General features: G+C 41.2%; 3 protein-coding genes across 5 annotated transcripts in view; 1 reads left to right on the top strand and 2 right to left on the bottom strand.

The window, feature by feature from the left end:
* The first annotated feature begins 2 nt into the window (after positions 1–2).
* On the top strand, positions 3–7,020 carry LOC311108014 (NEDD4 family-interacting protein 1-like). The gene is made up of 8 exons (XM_084150651.1): positions 3–192; positions 3,639–3,741; positions 4,005–4,144; positions 4,344–4,413; positions 4,705–4,829; positions 4,992–5,058; positions 5,165–5,273; positions 5,544–7,020. The coding sequence occupies exons 1-7, from the start codon at positions 157–159 to the stop codon at positions 5,269–5,271; spliced, it is 648 nt and encodes a 215-aa protein (XP_084006777.1). The 5' UTR covers positions 3–156; the 3' UTR covers positions 5,272–5,273; positions 5,544–7,020.
* Positions 7,021–8,118: 1,098 nt separating this feature from the next.
* Positions 8,119–10,220, bottom strand: LOC311108013 (putative fibroblast growth factor 1). Its single transcript, XM_084150650.1, has 3 exons — positions 9,964–10,220; positions 9,346–9,449; positions 8,119–8,690 (listed from the first exon to the last, which is right to left on the bottom strand). Exons 1-3 carry the CDS (start codon positions 10,136–10,138, stop codon positions 8,490–8,492), a joined length of 480 nt encoding a protein of 159 aa, XP_084006776.1. The 5' UTR covers positions 10,139–10,220; the 3' UTR covers positions 8,119–8,489.
* Positions 10,221–11,640: 1,420 nt separating this feature from the next.
* LOC311107876 (glucocorticoid receptor-like) overlaps positions 11,641–19,258 on the bottom strand; it is a 57,898-nt gene continuing 50,280 nt past the window's right edge. For all 3 annotated transcript variants that reach the window (XM_084150457.1, XM_084150459.1, XM_084150458.1), the window contains exon 10: positions 11,641–17,503. In XM_084150457.1, the coding sequence (XP_084006583.1) occupies positions 17,351–17,503 (153 nt within the window). In that variant the 3' untranslated portion in view covers positions 11,641–17,350. The remainder of the gene's footprint in view (positions 17,504–19,258) is intronic.

Below are 19,258 nucleotides of genomic sequence, written 5' to 3'. Positions count from 1 at the left end.
TGGGTCACATGACAGAGCAAGGGGAGGAACAACACACCAGACTTGGAAGGAAGAGGAGGTGGCGGGGCTGTTTCAAGTGGTAGCGTATCAATATTATATTCAGCTCACAGTTTGCCAAACAAGTGATCATTTTCAAACACTCAACGTCCATCCAGGATGGCCGAGCAAATCAGCAACGTTAGATATCAGGAGGTAAGTAAAAAAAAAAAAAAAAAAGACAACCAATAAAATTAGCTAACGGCTAAGCTAAACTAGCCAGCATTGGAAAACGAAACGTCGTTATGACTTCGGGCCCAGTTTAGCTAACGTAATAGCTCATTATGTCTTCAAAATTTAACTTGACAGTTACGGTAACACGTTAACTTGCTACCTCGTTTATGATGGTTAAGTGTAGCTAGCTAGTGTAACTGATTTAGCTAACTAACTACAAGGGACGGGCCAAAGGCCCATTTGTTATGACGACCCAACTGTTGACATGTCCCACCCACATAGGCCGTTGAAAAGCGAATCCGTGGAATATGTTGTTGCAGCTAACATAAACTAGATACTGGTAGGTATTTAGCTAACTAAATACCTAGCTAGCTACCATAATCATAATGATATTGAAATCTATCACGATTGCACAAGAACCCACTAGCGCTAACTAGTAGGCCTACATTCATTGATAGTTGTAGACAACCAATCTGAGACTAATGCCAGAGAGGTATACGGCAAAGCAGGATCAATTAGTTAGACAGCTAACTCACCTAAATATTCTGAAATAAGATTTTTTTCGAGAAAAGCTTGAAATGGGCATGGTCTAATTGATTCAACAACCGAAAACGCATCCAGTGCCTTCAGAAAGTATTCACACCCCTTTACTTTTTCAACATTTGGTTGTTACAAAGTGGGATTAAACATTTTTGTCAATGATCTACACAAAATACTCTGTCAAAGTGGAAGAAAAATTCTGACATTTGTAAAAAATAAAATAAATAAAAAGAATACACATCTTGATTAGATAAGTATTCAACCCCCTGAGTCAATACGTGTTAGAATCACCTTTGGCAGTGATTACAGCTGTAACTCTTTCTGGGTAAGTCTATAAGACCTTTCCACACCTGGATTGTACAATATTTGCCCATTATTAACATTCTTCAAGCTCTTTTCAAATTGGTTCTTGATCATCGCTAGACAGCTATTTTCAAGTCTTGACATACAGTGGGGAGAACAAGTATTTGATACACTGCCGATTTTTGCAGGTTTTCCTACTTACAAAGCATGTAGAGGTCAAAAATCCAGAAAATCACATTGTATGATTTTTAAGTAATTAATTTGCATTTTATTGCATGACATAATTATTTGATCACCTACCAACCAGTAAGAATTCCGGCTCTCACAGACCTGTTAGTTTTTCTTTAAGAAGCCCTCCTGTTCTCCACTCATTACCTGTATTAACTGCACCTGTTTGAACTCATTACCTGTATAAAAGACACCTGTCCACACACTCAATCAAACAGACTCCAACCGCTCCACAATGGCCAAGACCAGAGAGCTGTGTAAGTACATCAGGGATAAAATTGTAGCCCTGCACAAGGCTGGGATGGGCAACAGGACAATAGGCAAGCAGCTTGGTGAGAAGGCAACAACTGTTGGCGCAATTATTAGAAAATGGAAGAAGTTCAAGATGATGGTCAATCACCCTCGGTCTGGGGCTCCATGCAAGATCTCACCTCGTGGGGCATCAATGATCATGAGGAAGGTGAGGGATCAGCCCAGAACTACAAGGCAGGACCTGGTCAATGACCTGAAGAGAGCTGGGAACCACAGTCTCAAAGAAAACCATTAGTAACACACTACGCCGTCATGGATTAAAATCCTGCAGCGCACGCAAGGTCCCCCTGCTCAAGCCAGCGCATGTTCAGGCCCGTCTGAAGTTTGCCAATGACCATCTGGATGATCCAGAGGAGGAATGGGAGAAGGTCATGTGGTCTGATGAGACAAAAATAGAGCTTTTTGGTCTAAACTCCAATCGCTGTGTTTGGAGGAAGAAGAAGGATGAGTACAACCCCAAGAACACCATCCCAACCGTGAAGCATGGAGGTGGAAACATCATTCTTTGGGGATGCTTTTCTGCAAAGGGGACAGGACGACTGCACCGTATTGAGGGGAGGATGGATGGGGCCATGTATCACGAGATCTTGGCCAACAACCTCCTTCCCTCAGTAAGAGCATTGAAGATGGGTCGTGGCTGGGTCTTCCAGCATGATAACGACCTGAAACACACAGCCAGGGCAACTAAGGAGTGGCTCTGTAAGAAGCATCTCAAGGTCCTGGAGTGGCCTAGCCAGTCTCCAGACCTGAACCCAATAGAAAATCTTTGGAGGGCGCTGAAAGTCCGTATTGCCCAGCGACAGCCCCGAAACCTGAAGGATCTGGAGAAGGTCTGTATGGAGTGGGCCAAAATCCCTTCTGCAGAGTGTGCAAACCTGACCAAGACCTACAGGAAACATATGATCTCTGTAATTGCAAACAAAGGTTTCTGTACCAAATATTATGTTCTGCTTTTCTGATGTATCAAATAGTTATGTCATGCAATAAAATGCAAATGAATTACTTAAAAATCATACAATGTGATTTTCTGGATTTTTGTTTTAGATTCCGTCTCTCACAGTTGAAGTGTACCTATGATAAAAATTACAGACCTCTACATGCTTTGTAAGTAGGAAAACCTGCAAAATCGGCAGTGTATCAAATACTTGTTCTCCCCACTGTAGATTTAAGTCAAAACTGTAAATAGGCCACTCCGTAACATTCCAAGTCGACATGTTAAGCAACTCCAGTGTATATTTGGCCATGTGTTTTAGGTTATTGTCCTGCTGAAAGGTGAATTTGTCTCCCAGGGTCTGTTGGAAAGCAGACTGAACCAGGTTTTCCTCTAGGATTTTGCTTGTGCTTAGCTCTATTCTGTTTCATTTTCTCATTAAAAAAAACTCCCTTGTCCTTGCTGATGACAAGAATACTCATAACGAGATGCAGCCACCACCATGCTTGGAAATATGAAGAGTGGTACTCAGTGATGTGTTGTGTTGTGTTGGATTTGCCCCCAAACATGATGCTTTTATTCAGGACATAAAGTTCATTTATTTGCCATTTTTATTTTTCTTCAATTTTAGCCTTTAGTGCCTTGTTGCAAACAGGGTGCCTGTTTTGGAATATTTCTTATTCTGTACAGGCTTCCTTCTTTTCACTCTGTCAATTAGGTAAGTATTGTAGAGTAACTACAATGTTGTTGATCCATCCTCAGTTTTCTCCTATCACAGCCATTCAACTCTGTAACTGTTTTAAAGTCACCATTGGCCTCATGGTGAAATCCCTGAGCGGTTTCCTTCCTCTCCAGCAACTGAGTTAGGAAGGACGCCTGTATCTTTGTAATATACCCCTCAGGTATCAAAGGTTCCTGTCATGTCACTGATGGGGTGTTGCCAGTCAACTTGACTGACTACGAAATAGATGAATGGTTGCATTCATGCATTTTCTGGTATAAGCACAGAAGCAGCTAGCTAAATGACTCTCTCAGCATAGGCCACGGCCAGAATAGTGCAGCAGCAGCGTCATCCCACTGACCGTGTGTGTGTTGCTCTGGCCCATTCCTCCAGCTGTTGAATGAGGAGGAGCCAGCAGTAGCCCAGCCCCCCCAGCAGGAAGCAGCTGTCCTGGATGCCCCTCCCCCCTACAGCAGCATCTCAGCTGCCAACGCAGGTAATTGGCCTCTGTCCGTCCATAGCACTACACACAGTAACTGGCAAAATATTGACTCATCTCATATGGGGGTCGAGGACGGTTTCAGATGCAAGTCAGGAATAGAATATTTATAATATGGTTATACTAGTGCTCAGAAGAAAAGGCTACGGTGCAAAGCTGTGGTGTTGGGTGAGCTCTCAACCTTCACCTTGCTACTAGCCATCAGTGATGTGCTGTGTCACTCACGTTTTGTTTTCTGCACCTTTCCATTTCCCCTCCAGCGTTCTTTGACTCCAAGGAGGATGCAGGCAGGTTCCCCAACCCCCCGTCCTACAACGTGGCTACCACACTGCCCTCCTACGATGAAGCGGAGAGGACCAAAGCTGAGACTGGCGTGCCTCTGGTCCCTGGCAGGGTCGTGGTATGTGTGTCCTCCTTTCACAGCGATATTTATTAATTCATTCATTGTTCAGGTATTGATAACTCTCCAGAATCTCTTACACTAGTCTTTTTCATTGTGAGCTCCTACATCCTAAATAAACACTTTTGGATCATCATCATTGGAAGATGTCTGGAAATGTCTCACAATCAAAACATAAATGTCCTATTTTTTCTTTCAGGAGGATGACTTTGACGACGCTGACCAGCTGCGGATAGGGAATGATGGCATCTTCATGCTCACCTTCTTCAGTAAGTCTTCTCTCTGTTTCCTGTACAGTGTAGTGATTGTTATGGGTCTGTCTGCATCTCACGGGTTCACGGGTACACTAAACTAAGCAACGGCATTGTGGGTCATAAGCCGAGCCAGGGCCAGGGAGTAGGTTTGTGATATTAGAAAAGCTGTTGTATAATCTTCCACAAAGCATCATGGTCTATGTGTGGTAAACAGCAAGCATGTTAACTAATGTGCCACTTCTCATTGGTGGTCTATGATAGATTGATTGATTGGTTGATTGATTGATTGTCCTCTCTTCTCTCCAGTGGCATTCCTGTTCAACTGGATTGGTTTCTTCCTGTCCTTCTGTCTGACTACTTCTGCAGCTGGCCGCTACGGAGCCATCTCTGGGTTTGGCCTGTCTCTCATCAAATGGGTTCTCATAGTCAGGGTAAGATCAACACACGACACCTCACTGTTCTTTACAACACTGGTCCTGGAGTGCTACGGGGAGTTCAGGCTTTTGTTCCAGCCCAGCCCTAAATTCTTTGGAATGTTACTGTGTGTACGACTGGTGCCCTAATGTTATTCTACTGTCTTTTGAACGTTCCAGTTTTCCACCTACTTCCCTGGCTACTTTGATGGGCAGTACTGGCTGTGGTGGGTGTTCCTGGCTTTGGGTAAGTGGAGCTGAAGTCTGAGCTGTATTTTAATGAATTAATGTGTATGAAATGTGTGAAAGATCATCGTGGAATGGATGCTCTTGTCTTTTTGTTTTGACTCCAGGCTTCATGCTGTTCGTCAGAGGGTTTGTCAACTACTCCCGGGTTCGCAAAATGGCCGACCCCACTTACGCCACACTGCCCCGAACAAGAGTCCTGTTCATCTACTGAAGGTAAGGCCCTAATTCACACAGCATTCCTTAGTTACAGCAGAATAAGACCTTATCAAATCATAAGCTTGGTCCTTTATTAAGAAATACAAGTATTAGTACTGGTAATCTACCAAATCATATAGATTTTCTCCACTCACTAGTTTCCTTCCAATGTAGTCTGGTTCCATGTAAATATACCATAGACAAACGTGATCCATAGTAAAGCACCCGTCCTCCTACAGAGATACTGATCTCCACCGTAAACTTATCTCCTGTTTACTTTTCACACAGCTGGTTTTTGAATAAACAAACCGTCCCTGGATAAATAATCCTGGATGTTTGAAAAGCATCACACCGACAAAAAGCAACAAAACTACAAAAGTCTAAAACCAAACTACTCCGATTACCCATCACCACGTGGCCCATCACCACACGGCCCATCACCACGCGGCCCATCACCACGCGGCACATCACCACGCGGCCGGATGGAAAAACCACACAACAAAATGTTGATGAAGACAACTCTTGTAACATTCAGGAAATAAATACATAATTTGTTTTATTTTATTTGAAAACTTAATTAATGGATAATGGTAGTATGTACTTATTAGTGGCGAATGAAAAGTGCTATTTTACATTTTCAGTCTGTAATGTATGGGTAATGCCTTATATAATTTGATGGCAGTGTATTAGCATGCATCAAGGGATCAGTCTTATTTCGCTAATATATTCAAAGCCCACAGGTGTAATGCATTATGATGCAGTCATAATGCACTATAAGCACTTGTAACACCTTTATGTTCATAGTAGTCACCAGCTCATAGTAATCATGAGATCAAGCAGTTGAGGATGGAAAAAAAAGTCACATGTGGCATTACAATTTATGGGTTCGTAATAAAACATTTAGACGTTTTATTCAGTAATAATGCACTATACCTGTTGGCTTCATGTGAAGTGTTAGCCTTATTTCTAGCCAGTAGAGGGCAGAGTTCTTAGCTAAATTTTGAGTCATCATGAATTATTCCTATAAGACAGAATCCTACCTTTATATGCGCACATACCTCAAACATAAAAGTATCGTATGTGCATATCTGAAGGTAAAGATTTTGTCCAAAGTGTTTTTTTTGTTGTACAAGTCATACAGTTTTATTGTTTAGTGTAGAGAAATAACACATTAGGTATGGAAACAAACTATGATGGTATCAGAGAATGTAAGCAGGTGCACTTTTAGAAACATATTAATAAAACCCCAGGGAGTAACTCCCAATGGAAACGGACATATTATCCAATGCAATCAACTATACATGACCAAATGGTAGTACCTGTAGTTATTCAGTGAGTATAGAGCTTTCATAAGGGTGACATGGCAATTTATAACTTTACAAATTAGATTTAGTAAGAAGACAAGAAATTATACTCTACTTGTCGATTTTTCTCTTTAGGCAATTGTTGGCATATTGTTAACTGTAAATTATCTCAAACGTGCTCTAGTGGACCACCTGTATGCCAGCCAGTCTGTTTTAAACCAGCTGTTTAGATTTCTTGCTTAGCCCTTTATGTGGAATGGTACAGCACAGCTAAGATCCAAACCCAGTCCGAGACACACACAGCTCTGATCTGTAGTACAGCTAAGATCCAAACCCAGTCCGAGACACACACAGCTCTGATCTGTAGTACAGCTGGATCCTTGGGATTTTATTGTTATGAGATATTATGTTTTAAACTGTAAAAAGCTTCATGTCCTAATAAATGTCACTTTTAAAATTGAGATTGATCTCCATTCCAGGTTTTGTGTGCAGGCTTTGCCAGAGATTTGAGGCTTGTCGTAAACTATTGTGCAGCACCGACACCTTGTGGTTGAAAGACGCAATGACTCGACACCAACAGCTCCCATATGTTTTTTTAAAATGGTTTTCAATGTACATTATGTGATATCTTATCCCATCAGCTTTCTATAAGAATTGACTGGTGAAAGACACTAACCATGCATTTCCATATATAGCTACATAGCATTAGTGTTGTCATGATTCAATCTTTGATATTACATAATATTATATTGAAATATATGCCATTTAGCAGACACTTGCGTGCATTCAGTTTAAGTACGTATGGTCCCAGGAATCGAACCCACTATCCTGGCGTTGCAAGTGCCATGCTCTACCAACTCAGCTACAGAGGACCACAGTGAACAATAGTCATATCACATCAGCAAAGATATACATTCTAGAGTTCTAGCTAGCGGCATAAAGTAGAGTCTAGTTGTAGTGTGGAGTGGAATGTTTCATTTGGTCAAGTTTTAGCATGATTCTGCCAGTCAGCTGTCCATCATATAGCTATAACAGTTTATACAGATGACAGCATCTATAACAGGTCAGTGAAGGCATTATAACTACTGTTATAACCTGCAACTCAAGCTTCAGTACTAGTTTACATTTCAAATACTGTTTGTTTAGCCTGTCTGTCTGTCTGCAATTTACCATTGAGCACCTTGGAATGCCATCGAGAGCATCCTGACTGGTTGCATCACTGCCTGGTATGGCAACTGCTCGGCATCCGACCGCAAGGCGCTACAGAGGGTAGTGCGTACAGCCCAGTACATCGCTGGGGCCAAGCTCCCTGACATCCAGGACCTATATACTAAGCGGTGTCAAGAGGAAGGCCCAAAAAATTGTCAAAGACTCCAGTCACCCTAGTCATAGACCGTTCTATCTGCTACCGCACGGTACCGGAGCGCCAAGTCTAGGACCAAAAGGCTCCTTAACAGCTTCTACCCCCCAAGCCATAAGACTGCTGAACAATTAATCAAATGGCCACCCGGACTATTTACATTGACCCCCCCCCCCCTCCTTGTTTTTACACTGCTGCTCCTTGCTGTTTATTATCTATGCATAGTCACTTTACAAATTACCTCGACTAACCTGTACCCCTGCACATTGACTCGGTATCCCCTGTATATAGCTTAGTTATTTTAATGTAATTTTCTTGTTACTTTTTTATTTTAGTTAATTTTTTTACTTTAGTTTATTTAGTATATATTTTCTTAACTCTTTCTTGAACTGCATTGTTGGTTAAGGACTTGTAAGTAAGCATTTCACGGTAAGGTCTACACCTGTTGTATTCGGCATGTGACAAATAAAATTGGATTTGATTTGAATGGATGCGTCTAAAATGGCACCCTATTCCCAATATAGTGCTCTACATTTCGCCATTTCAGACGCACCCCTGGACTTACACCCTTCACTCCCCTGTGCCCTCCAACCGCCGGGGCAAGAAGAAGATGGCCTTCTGCCCTATGTGGGTTCTAGAGCCTAGTTTTGGTTTTCCATTCTTCTTCAGTCCCACGTACCAGCTCCTGTCCTGGCACTTCTGGGCCTGATACGTGTTGTAATGGTTCACCTCTATCTTCTCCAGGAAATAACACTGATCCGTTACTGTCGACTACATGGGAGAGACAGAAACACAGATAGTCGGAATACTTAGTCATCACAAACCTACGCTGATCATTGATTAGATTACCTGGGGGAGGTCAAAGGCTATACGTAGTCCAAAACAGATTGGTAAGGTTCTGGGGGAGATCAAAGGCTATACATAGTCCAAAACAGATTGGTAAGGTTCTGGGGGAGGTCAAAGGCTATAGGTAGTCCAAAACAGATGGGTAAGGTTCTGGGGGTGGTCAAAGGCTATAGGTAGTCCAAAACAGATTGGTAAGGTTCTGGGGGTGGTCAAAGGCTATAGGTAGTCCAAAACAGATTGGTAAGGTTCTGGGGGTGGTCAAAGGCTATAGGTAGTCCAAAACAGATTGGTAAGGTTCTGGGGGTGGTCAAAGGCTATAGGTAGTCCAAAACAGATTGGTAAGGTTCACGTAACTAACAGTTGGAATGCAAAGAAGGAAAAAAATATTTAAATGTTTGAGTGATGTAAAATAATTATTTGAAGGATAATAATACTTGTAAATGTCTCCTATCACTATCCTAAATGAATGTGTTGACACCAATGTTAAACAGCACTGTTTCTGTGACTTTTGTGTGTAGGTTAGTTAGGGAGGGTGAAGGGCTCACCATTAGAACAGTCATACAGGCAGTTTAATACTCACTGAACTGTGTAGCTTTCCTTCACTGCTCATGGCCAAGTAGAGTCCTGCCTCTGTCCCCTGGATGACAACCACACCATGGTCCACAGATTTCACCCTCAGGACCGCTAAGGCAAGGACAGGGCAGAAGGCAACATCAGATTGACACAGACAGACAGACCCCCCCACCCCCCCACACACAAGATGGCAAACTAACACAACTGTGTTGTTGCAGTCTAAATATATCCCACACATTCCTATCATGATAGAGATAGGCTTTCAGTAATTCACACCCACTGTCCTTATTATTGAGCCTGAGCCATAAAATGATTATGGGCCATTATTACAGTGTGGGAGACTAATGATTATCTGTACCGAAGTTTATGAGCCTGGAAATAACCATTATTTTAGGTCCATTGTGAACTTTTGCAAACTATTAGAGCATGCATCAACATAAATGTATTACAGTTCAACATAAAGTTAATTTTTCAGATAAATACAAACTTCTTGATTAGATGAACAATTCAATAAACGAAATAGTAGCCGAATTAATAACATAGATTTTTGTATTATTTACATTGTATTCTTTTTTCATTTGAGAACACAAAATCCACTGAAATATTCTAGTATTTCTGGTTTTACTGTGAATGTCATTCTCGTCCCTCTTGCCTCCCACTGTCCCATCCGGGAGAATCTGCAGATGATGTCCGCCATTCATGCAGTATAGGCGGGTCAGCTTTTTATTGTCGAGCAGGTTACATCCGAATCTCTCAATCTCCTGCCCCACCGGTAAAACCGTTATTTCCTCATCCGTCATTTTTGGATAAACAATAAATTAAAATAGCGACGGTCGGTCACACTACCTGAGAAAAAACACCTGATGCGCGCTCTGCGGCTGCGGTAAGAACGAAAACAACCCGGTAGTAAAATCGCCTCTTGATGGCAAACAAAAACATGTTTGGACTTTATAGTCACCCGTAGAAGCAACAACGATCTGTGGTCACGCGCGTTTGGTCGTGGGGGAGCTGAGCACTGACCACCAAAGAGGGCGCGTACCCGTAGCCTAATCTGCTCATTCTTTTCCCACCCAGGAAGTGGAGGATTAAAGTTAGAAACACACTATTAGGATACAACAGTAACACCTGTTACACATACACCTGCTGGCGGTTCCTGTTATATTGGACCAGGACCTGTAAACTATTCATAAAGCATCAGAGTAAGAGTGCTGATCTGGGATCAGATCCCCCCCATCTCCATATAATCTTATTCATTATGATCTAAAAGGCAAAACTGATCCTAGATTACCACTCCTGCTGTGAGAGAATACAGGCCCTGGTCTCTCTATCCAAATAGATTTTAATCTCAATTATTCTAATCTGAACAAATAAATGAATTATTTGTTCTAATAAGAGAGAAAATGGCTACTAGGCTACAAGGTAAAATAATCCATCCCAGTTCACAGGAATCCTTGGGGGCCTCATCTTTCCCTATGCGGTTGTGTAGCCTACAACAATAATAAATAATATTTAATTGAATGGCACCCTTAAACAAAGTAATCAAACAAAGACTACACCCCTACAAAGCAAATTTAGGACAACATTGAAAAGAAAATGTCATTCGGGAACCAGTAAGGAGGATACACATTCCTGAGGTGGGTGCCAATCTCCCTTGACAACCAGGATATAACTTGAGAGTTTGCGTCAACTGTCCATCCATAAAACCGTCTACAACAGTCTCACTATAGAGACCGTCTGGGAATCTGGCATAGGAGCCACAAGCCTTGTAGCCTGGTCCAAGATCTGTTTGTGCAGTCTTGCCATGGCAAAATGTTTGGTATGCCAACCACCATAGGAGTTGGCCATACAGTACAAACATATCTGGGATCAGGCTATGGGGCCTCAATAAGGAACAAAAAGCAGTTTTCTCCTAACATTATCACTGGCTTTGGGGCATCAAGTGTGGTCATAGAAATTCTGTGTTGAAATGCTGATACCAAGAGACTAGCAGTAGCAATATTAGACTGACATGAAAGCGGAGTTTGGTGTAGGAACATCTTTCGGTGCCAAGACATTCATTTCCATAAACTAGAATAGGTCCACTGGCAGCTAGCAAAGGAAATCATTTGGTTACAAATCAAACCAATAAGCACCAGAATAGAAAAGCCCATTTATTGAATGAACCATTGCTTAATTATCGTAATATGATTATTAAAAGTATATCTGACAAGGTGACCATTTTCATTGTTCAGAAGTGAGCTAACATCATGATCAATCTGCATACAATTCCTTGTTTTGAAAGATCAAACACACAACGAAGATGTCCAGTTCAACATTTAATGGAAGGAAAAGCATCAACATGACCTACTACAGACGAGTAATAATACAGAGGACATATAAAACTATTATTATTTGTGGGAGAAATACAACACATTGTTTTTCTTTACATTGGGTTATGTGTACAGTGGCTTGCGAAAGTATTCACCCCCCTTGGCATTTTTCCTATTTTGTTGCCTTACAACCTGGAATTAAAATGGATTTTTTTGGGGTTTGTATCATTTGATTTACATAACATGCCTACCACTTTGAAGATGCAAAATATTTTTTTATTGTGAAACAAACAAGAAATAAGACAAAAAAAACTGAAAACTTCAGCGTGCATAACTATTCACTCCCCCAAAGTCAATACTTTGTAGAGCCACATTTTGCAGCAATAACAGCTGGAAGTCTCTTGGGGTATGTCTCTATAAGCTTGGCACATCTAGCCACTGGGATTTTTGCCCATTCTTCAAGGCAAAACTGCTCATTCAAGTTGGATGGGTTCTGCTGGTGTACAGCAATCTTTAAGTCATACCACAGATTCTCAATTGGATTGAGGTCTGGGCTTTGACTAGGCCATTCCAAGACATTTAAATGTTTCCCCTTAAACCACTCGAGTTGCTTTAGCAGTATGCTTAGGGTCATTGTCCTGCTGGAAGGTGAACCTCCGTCCCAGTCTCAAATCTCTAGAAGACTGAAACCGGTTTCCCTCAAGAATTTCCCTGTATTTAGCGCCATCCATCATTCCCTCAATTCTGACCAGTTTCCCAGTCCCTGCCGATGAAAAACATCCCCTCAGTATGATGCTGCCACCACCATGCTTCACTGTGGGGATGGTATTCTCGGGGTGATGAGAGGTATTTGGTTTGCGCCAGACATAGTGTTTTCCTTGAAGGCCAAAAAGCTCAATTTTAGTCTCATCTGACCAGAGTACCTTCTTCCATATGTTTGGGGAGTCTCCCACATGCCTTTTGGCGAACACCAAACGTGTTCGCTTATTTTTCTCTATAAGCAATGGTTTTTTTCTGGCCACTCTTCCGTAAAGCCCAGTTCTGTGGAGTGTACGGCTTAAAGTGGTCCTATGGACAGATACTCCAATCTTCGCTGTGGAGCTTTGCAGCTCCTTCAGGGTTATCTTTGGTCTCTTTGTTGCCTCTCTGACTAATGCCCTCCTTGCCTGGTCCGTGAGTTTTGATGGGTGGCCCTCTCTTGGCAGGTTTGTTGTGGTGCCATATTCTTTCCATTTTTTAATAATGGATTTAATGCTGCTCCGTAGGATGTTTCAAAGTTTCTGATATTTTTTATAACCAAACCCTGATCTGTACTTTTTTTTGTTTGTTGGTCATTTAGCAGACGCTCTTATCCAGAGCGACTTACAGTTAGTGAGTGCATACATTTTTCATACTGGCCCCCCGTGGGAATCGAACGCCATGCTCTACCAACTGAGCTACACGGGACCACTACTTATCCACATCTTTGTCCGTGACCTGTTTGGAGAGCTCCTTGGTCTTCATGGTGCCGCTTGCTTGATGGTGCCCCTTGCTTAGTGGTGTTGCAGACTCAGGGGCCTTTCAGAACAGGTGTATATATACTGAGATCATGTGGCAGATCATGTGACACTTAGATTGCACACTGGTGGACTTTATTTAACTCATTATGTGACTTCTGAAGGTAATTGGTTGCACCAGATCTTATTTAGGGGCTTCATAGCAAAGGGGGTGAATACATATGCAACCAACTTTTCCGTTATTTATTTTTTAGCATTTTTTTGAAACAAGTTATTTTTTTTCATTTCACTTCACCAATTTGGACTATTTTGTGTATGTCCATTACATGAAATCAAAATCCATTTAAATTACAGGTTGTAATGCAACAAAATAGGATAAACGCCAAGGGGGATGAATACTTTTGCAAGGCACTGTACATAATTCAAATTGTGTAAGCAAAACCAATAATCTTCAAAGGAAAGGATATACTAGTGAATCCTCATCATCATCATCATCGTGTCTGCATACGTTTTATACAAAATAGAATTTCAATATTTTGGGTAGTGCAAATTTTCAGGTTCATGCTGGTTGATTACTTTCACAAACAGTTTGTGTGTGAAGTTTTTTGACTGACTACTATGTTCATAGCATTAAGTACACAACATTTGACCAAAGCCACACAAAAAAAGAAATATCAAATGTGTTATAAAACAAAGTCCTGTAGGTCTGTCGTTCCAAGAGCTACTAAGACTACAGGGAAATATGCTGAACTTTGAGTCTGGATTTGCTTTGGCCACCTGGTAGAAAATCTAACATTCTGGAACTGTGTTGTCTAAATAAAATGGTATATATTGACACTTGAAAGTTTTCCTGAAAATCTGTCCTGCAGAGAAACACAGAAATAGTTCACTAAAGTGAAAATGTTCTGTCTAAAATAGCTTATATTGGAAAATTAAAAAAGAAATGACATAGTACGTCTATAATCTGTTTAGAGTAACAAGTAACTCATGTATTTGTAATTTCTATTGCATATTTTCAGAATTTCTTGTAAATAATGTACTGCATAATACAATTCCACAGAGACCAATACATTTTTGGATAAGGAGAGGTGAGTAGTTAGTGGTTTCATGCCTATTATATGAAAGGCAACAGCAGAGTACAATTTGTAGCCACACTGAATGTGAAAGTAACCCATAGGAAATACAGACGCAGTTTAGATTGGGAGAATACATTTTCTGATTTTGCTCAACTACTTTTGTATCACCATTGAAAGAAAATACACGTTTTCCTTTAGGATAGACTGGGAAGTTAACAATGGCTAACCAAGTAGTGAGAATATCAGATGACTTTGACGTGTACAGTATGTATGAAACTAACGTACCTGAACGGCCAGGTGAGCTTTTATTTAACCTGACCGTTAATTAATGTCAGAAAAACACACGCTGGGAATCAAAACAGAATGTTTTTGGTTTTAAACAGTTCCATCAGTGAACATAGATGACCACATACATTTTTAACCAATGACAACAACCTGAGTATGGTATAGTTGTTCTTAATAATCACTAATGTATAGCTTCTTATTAGATGTGGGCATAGTGTATGAAAATCAGAAAATGAAACCTGGGTTGGTTTGTTTCAAACACAGAAGAAGACGACGGGAGAAAGAAGGAGAATCTGCACAGAAGCAAAACAAAACATGGATGACAAAGCAGATGCACAAAGCTGGGAAATGTTCTTGGTGACAAACACATAAAAGATGACAAACTCCTGTTGGACTCATTTAGCTCCCTAAGTACATGTGTATAGAAAGGGTTTGTTAGACTAGAGGGTCAACTTGCTATCTATACTAATGCTAGGGAATCTCTTGTGTGGAAAACCAAAAAGGTCAATAGTTCACCTTTTTAGTTTCTTTAATAATCCATTAAATCCATGGTGGACGTAAGCGCTTTAAGACGTTTTTTTTTTGTTGTTTAAAAAAAAAAGTTTTTTTTCTGAAAAAAACACTGACAACTCTTAAAACAAGGACTGTTAAAACGAGGACTGTTTTCCAAACCTGAAAAGAGAGAGTAGAAACGTAAAAGGTTTGGCACTGCGAGTCCCAGAGGACAGAATGTGGCCCTAAGCTATACCCCCCTCATCAACTAAGCTACAGGCTGTGTCCCAAATCACACCCTATGATCTATGTCCTGCACTACTTTAGACCAGAGCCCTACCCTGGTCAAAAGTAACACACTACATAGGGAACAGGGTGTCATTTGGGACACAGACAGTTTGAGTGCAAGACAAGATGACAGAGAAGGATGTTAGCACTAAGTGCTTTAATGGAAAACTTTTGAGTAACACACACACACACACACACACACACACACTATAAAGAGCTGAGACGTACCAAGGTGGGTAATGGGTTGTTGTGTGAGCAGCAGTGGGAAGTTGTCCTAGACCAGGATCCACCAGTGTCAGTTCTCAATCAACCCCTGTGTACGCTGGTTTTCATGCAAACCTGGTTTGTCGTCTCACAAAATGGTCCCCGTTGCCAGAATGTAAGCGCTATAATGATCCTTTAGGGATGAATAATGGCAACAGTTACCCGCGTTTCATTCACACACCACTCTACTATCCATTCAAACACATGTGTTCATACAGAGAGCAGAACATAAGAGTATTGAGGGTCAACACTGGGGCCCTCTGCCTTGGACTATTACTGTTTATATTTTACTAAAGTGACCAAGAACTACTGTACAACTCAATTCAAGAACAGCCATTTTCCCATCAAATCTATATGGAAACCATAGCAACCAGCTCTTCTGGTTTTGGGGCTGTCGATGCGTTCCAAAAAAAGGAATCTGCACTCTCCATTTTTGATTGGCTGATGCATCGCTCTCTTCGACACATTCCAATAATGACAAATGGGCAAAGAAACTACCAGCAAAACAACAGTTAAAACAAAAGCAACAGGAAGAAGGTATTAGTTCACTGATGGACAAAAGTACTTTTGCTGACAAAAATAACAGAAGTTCAAAGGTGACACAATTAATAGCTTCCGCCTACAAACATCCAATAGAGTTATAGCCATCGTCTTTACTATGTACTTTCACATTCTCTCCTTTTAGTGGGGGGGGGGGCATAGTACTAAAATAGTATTTAAAAATGAGACGTGTATAAGAGACAAGAGACCGGGAGGTGAATACTGTATGCAGATTGGGAGTATTATTAGATCGATTGATCTTTTTGTTATAGTTCACACTGAGGAGCCATTACTGAGCTGCAGTAGCAACAGACAAACACGGCAGCCATTTTAAAAAGGAAAACTGCCTGCAACTGCATGTAATAGAAAAAAGACAATCACATACACTGAGGGTCAACCATGATGGTGAAAGAAGAATATCTAGCCTCGGACAGTTAGAGAGAGAGAGAGAGAGAACGGCTAAAATCAGACTTCAAGCTAAAAAGGCACATTTTTTTCTCCCTTTTTCTGATCGACGGTGTGTGTAAACCTGGCAGGTAGCCTAATGTAGACAAAGATAGATCTGTGAACTGTATGCTTTCATTACATAAACAATTTCATCATGTTACGCCTGACATTAAAAAGCAATGCACATGCTTTTGAAATGACAGTTACGAAAAAAAAAATATATATATTTCACGTCATGTGACTTGATAATCAACTCTGTTCAACAACGTCCTAAAAACGACAGTAGGGAGAGGAATACACAGTGGGTAAACCTGTTGAATAACAGCACAAGGTAGTTCTAGTGTTACCTTTGGGGAGGTAAGAAACTACCTGTATAATAAACTGTATTTACTGTGGCATCAGAAACGTAGACATCATCATCTTAATAATCTGTACATAGATACTTCTTTAATCTAGATATTGTTAAGTTCTGCGGGTCATACACCTGAGAAAACATGAATGGGTAGTTTATTTCAATCCTATATTTATCGTTAAACTTATGAAAACGTTTATTCCTACTGTTATCCTATATACTGGATCATAGACCATTGATGTTAAACAAACCAAAAACCTCTGCTGTGTCTCGCCTTCTGCCTCTTGACAAATCTCTCCTTCCTCCTTGATGGCGCTCGTTTCATCCCCAAAATCAGCAAACCCCTGTACATTGTTCCTCCTCTTCTTCCTTGTCTCTCTCTGTCAGGGGAAGGTGAGGCGAGGGGATTTTAAGGCATTGTGTCTCGGCGGCGGACACGACCAGTGGCGGTAGCACCACACAGTCATTTCTGGTGGAAGAGGAGGGGCTTGACGCTCCCGGCTTTGAATTTTGGTAACTGGTTGCTGATGATCTCTGCTAACATCTCTGGGAACTCCACCGACAGGGACTTGTTGACGAACGTGTAGAAGCAGAAGTCCAGCAGACCACCAACCATCTAAAGGGAAAGCAGAACATTTGACATGTTTATTTATTGTCTGTTGGTCACAGAAATGTTCTTAGTGTACATTGAAAACAAAACAGAAAACACTAAAACAAACCTGGATAGACGAATGACAGGAGAACACATTTAACACATCCTGTCACAACATCTGCAAATTATTGTCACCGTTTCTCATATCTTTGTTCAAAACCCACTAATACTCCTACATGAATCCCATATCTAGATGTCATGGTCAAAACATATAGATTCATTGGTTGTAAAGATGAGGAAAGGTCTGTCCGTAATAAAGAGATGCTCTGCTTTTTTGACACCACACTCCACAAAGCAAGTCCTGCAGTCTCTAGTTTTATCTTGATTATTGTCCAGTCATATGGTCCAGAGCTGCAGAGAAATACCTAGTTAAGCTGCAGCTGATCCAGAACAGAGCCACACGTCTTGCTCTTCATTGGAATCAGAGGGCTAATATTAATACTATGTATGCCAGTCTCTCTTGGCTAAGAGTTGAGGAAAGACTGACTGTCACTTCTTGTTTTTATAAGAAACATTAACGGGTTGGAAATTCCAAAGTGTTTGCATAGTCAACTTACACACGGCACTGACACACACACTTACCCCACCAGACATGCCACCAGGGGTCTTTTCACAGCACTGACACACACACTTACCCCATCAGACATGCCAGCAGGGGTCTTTTCACAGTCCCCAGTTCCAGAACAAATTCAAGGAAACGTACAGTATTATACAGAGCCATGAGTGCATGGAACTCCCTTCCATCTTATATAGCGCAAGTGAACAGCAAACCTGGTTTCAAAAACCAAATAAAGCAACACTTCACGACACAACGCCTCTCCCCCATGTGACCTACTTGTTGTGTGTATGTACTGACATGTATGTGTAACTGATAGATGCTCACACACACACACACACTACATGTTAATGTTTTAAATGTATGTCAATTGTAAAGTATTTTGTCTGTAATGTCTTTTTCATTATGTGTCAGACCCCAGTAAGACTAGCTGTCGCCATTGGCGTCGGCTAATTGGGATCGTAATAAATCAAATCAAATGCCATGTGCATAGAAACATGAATCCAATTTCTAGCTGCATGCCATGTGTACAGAAACTGAATCATGAATCTCATATCTAGCTGTATGCCATGTGTACAGAAACTGAATCATGAATCTCATATCTAGCTGTATGCCATGTGTACAGAAACTGAAACTGAAACATGAATCTCATATCTAGCTGTATGCCATGTGTACAGAAACTGAAACTGAAACATGAATCTCATATCTAGCTGTATGCCACGTGTACAGAAACTGAAACATGAATCTCATATTTATTGCGCTCCAGACCACCAGGAGGCAGCAATATTTTTATGTCTTAAAGGGGCAGTGTTGTATTTTGAGACAGGCTTGAATAAGCTAAGTAGCCAATAGGCAGAGGGTAGCATAATTTGTCTGATTCTGTGTAATAATGGTATGGGAATAATAATGCATTATATTTTGTAAAGTGGTTTCTTGCATAAAACAACACAACACCATTTGCTGAAGGGACTTCCATTCAGCCACAAGAGCATTAGTGAGGTCGGGCACTGATGTTGGGCGATTAGGCCTGGCTCGCAGTCGGCGTTCCAATTCATCCCAAAGGTGTTCAATGGGGTTGAGGTCAGGACTCTGTGCAGGCCAGTCAAGTTCTTCCACACTGATCTCGACCAACCATTTCTGTATGGACCTCGCTTTGTGCACGG

The sequence above is a fragment of the Coregonus lavaretus genome (genome assembly GCF_964263955.1).
Source record: "Coregonus lavaretus genome assembly, chromosome: 32".
Classification (NCBI taxonomy): Eukaryota; Metazoa; Chordata; class Actinopteri; order Salmoniformes; family Salmonidae; genus Coregonus; species Coregonus lavaretus.
Note: the sequence above shows the minus strand (reverse complement) of the source record. Positions and strands in the feature narration are given on the sequence as shown.

Coding starts and splice junctions, on each gene's coding strand:
- LOC311108014 (XM_084150651.1), top strand. CDS start 157: ATGGCCGAGCAAATCAGCAACGTTAGATATCAGGAG. Junction 3,742..4,004: donor CATCTCAGCTGCCAACGCAG/GTAATTGGCCTC, acceptor TTTCCCCTCCAG/CGTTCTTTGACTCCAAGGAG. Junction 4,145..4,343: donor TGGTCCCTGGCAGGGTCGTG/GTATGTGTGTCC, acceptor TTTTTCTTTCAG/GAGGATGACTTTGACGACGC.
- LOC311108013 (XM_084150650.1), bottom strand. CDS start 10,138: ATGACGGATGAGGAAATAACGGTTTTACCGGTGGGGCAGGAGATTGAG. Junction 9,450..9,963: donor GGACGAGAATGACATTCACA/GTAAAACCAGAA, acceptor TCCTTGCCTTAG/CGGTCCTGAGGGTGAAATCT. Junction 8,691..9,345: donor AAGGAAAGCTACACAGTTCA/GTGAGTATTAAA, acceptor TCTCCCATGTAG/TCGACAGTAACGGATCAGTG.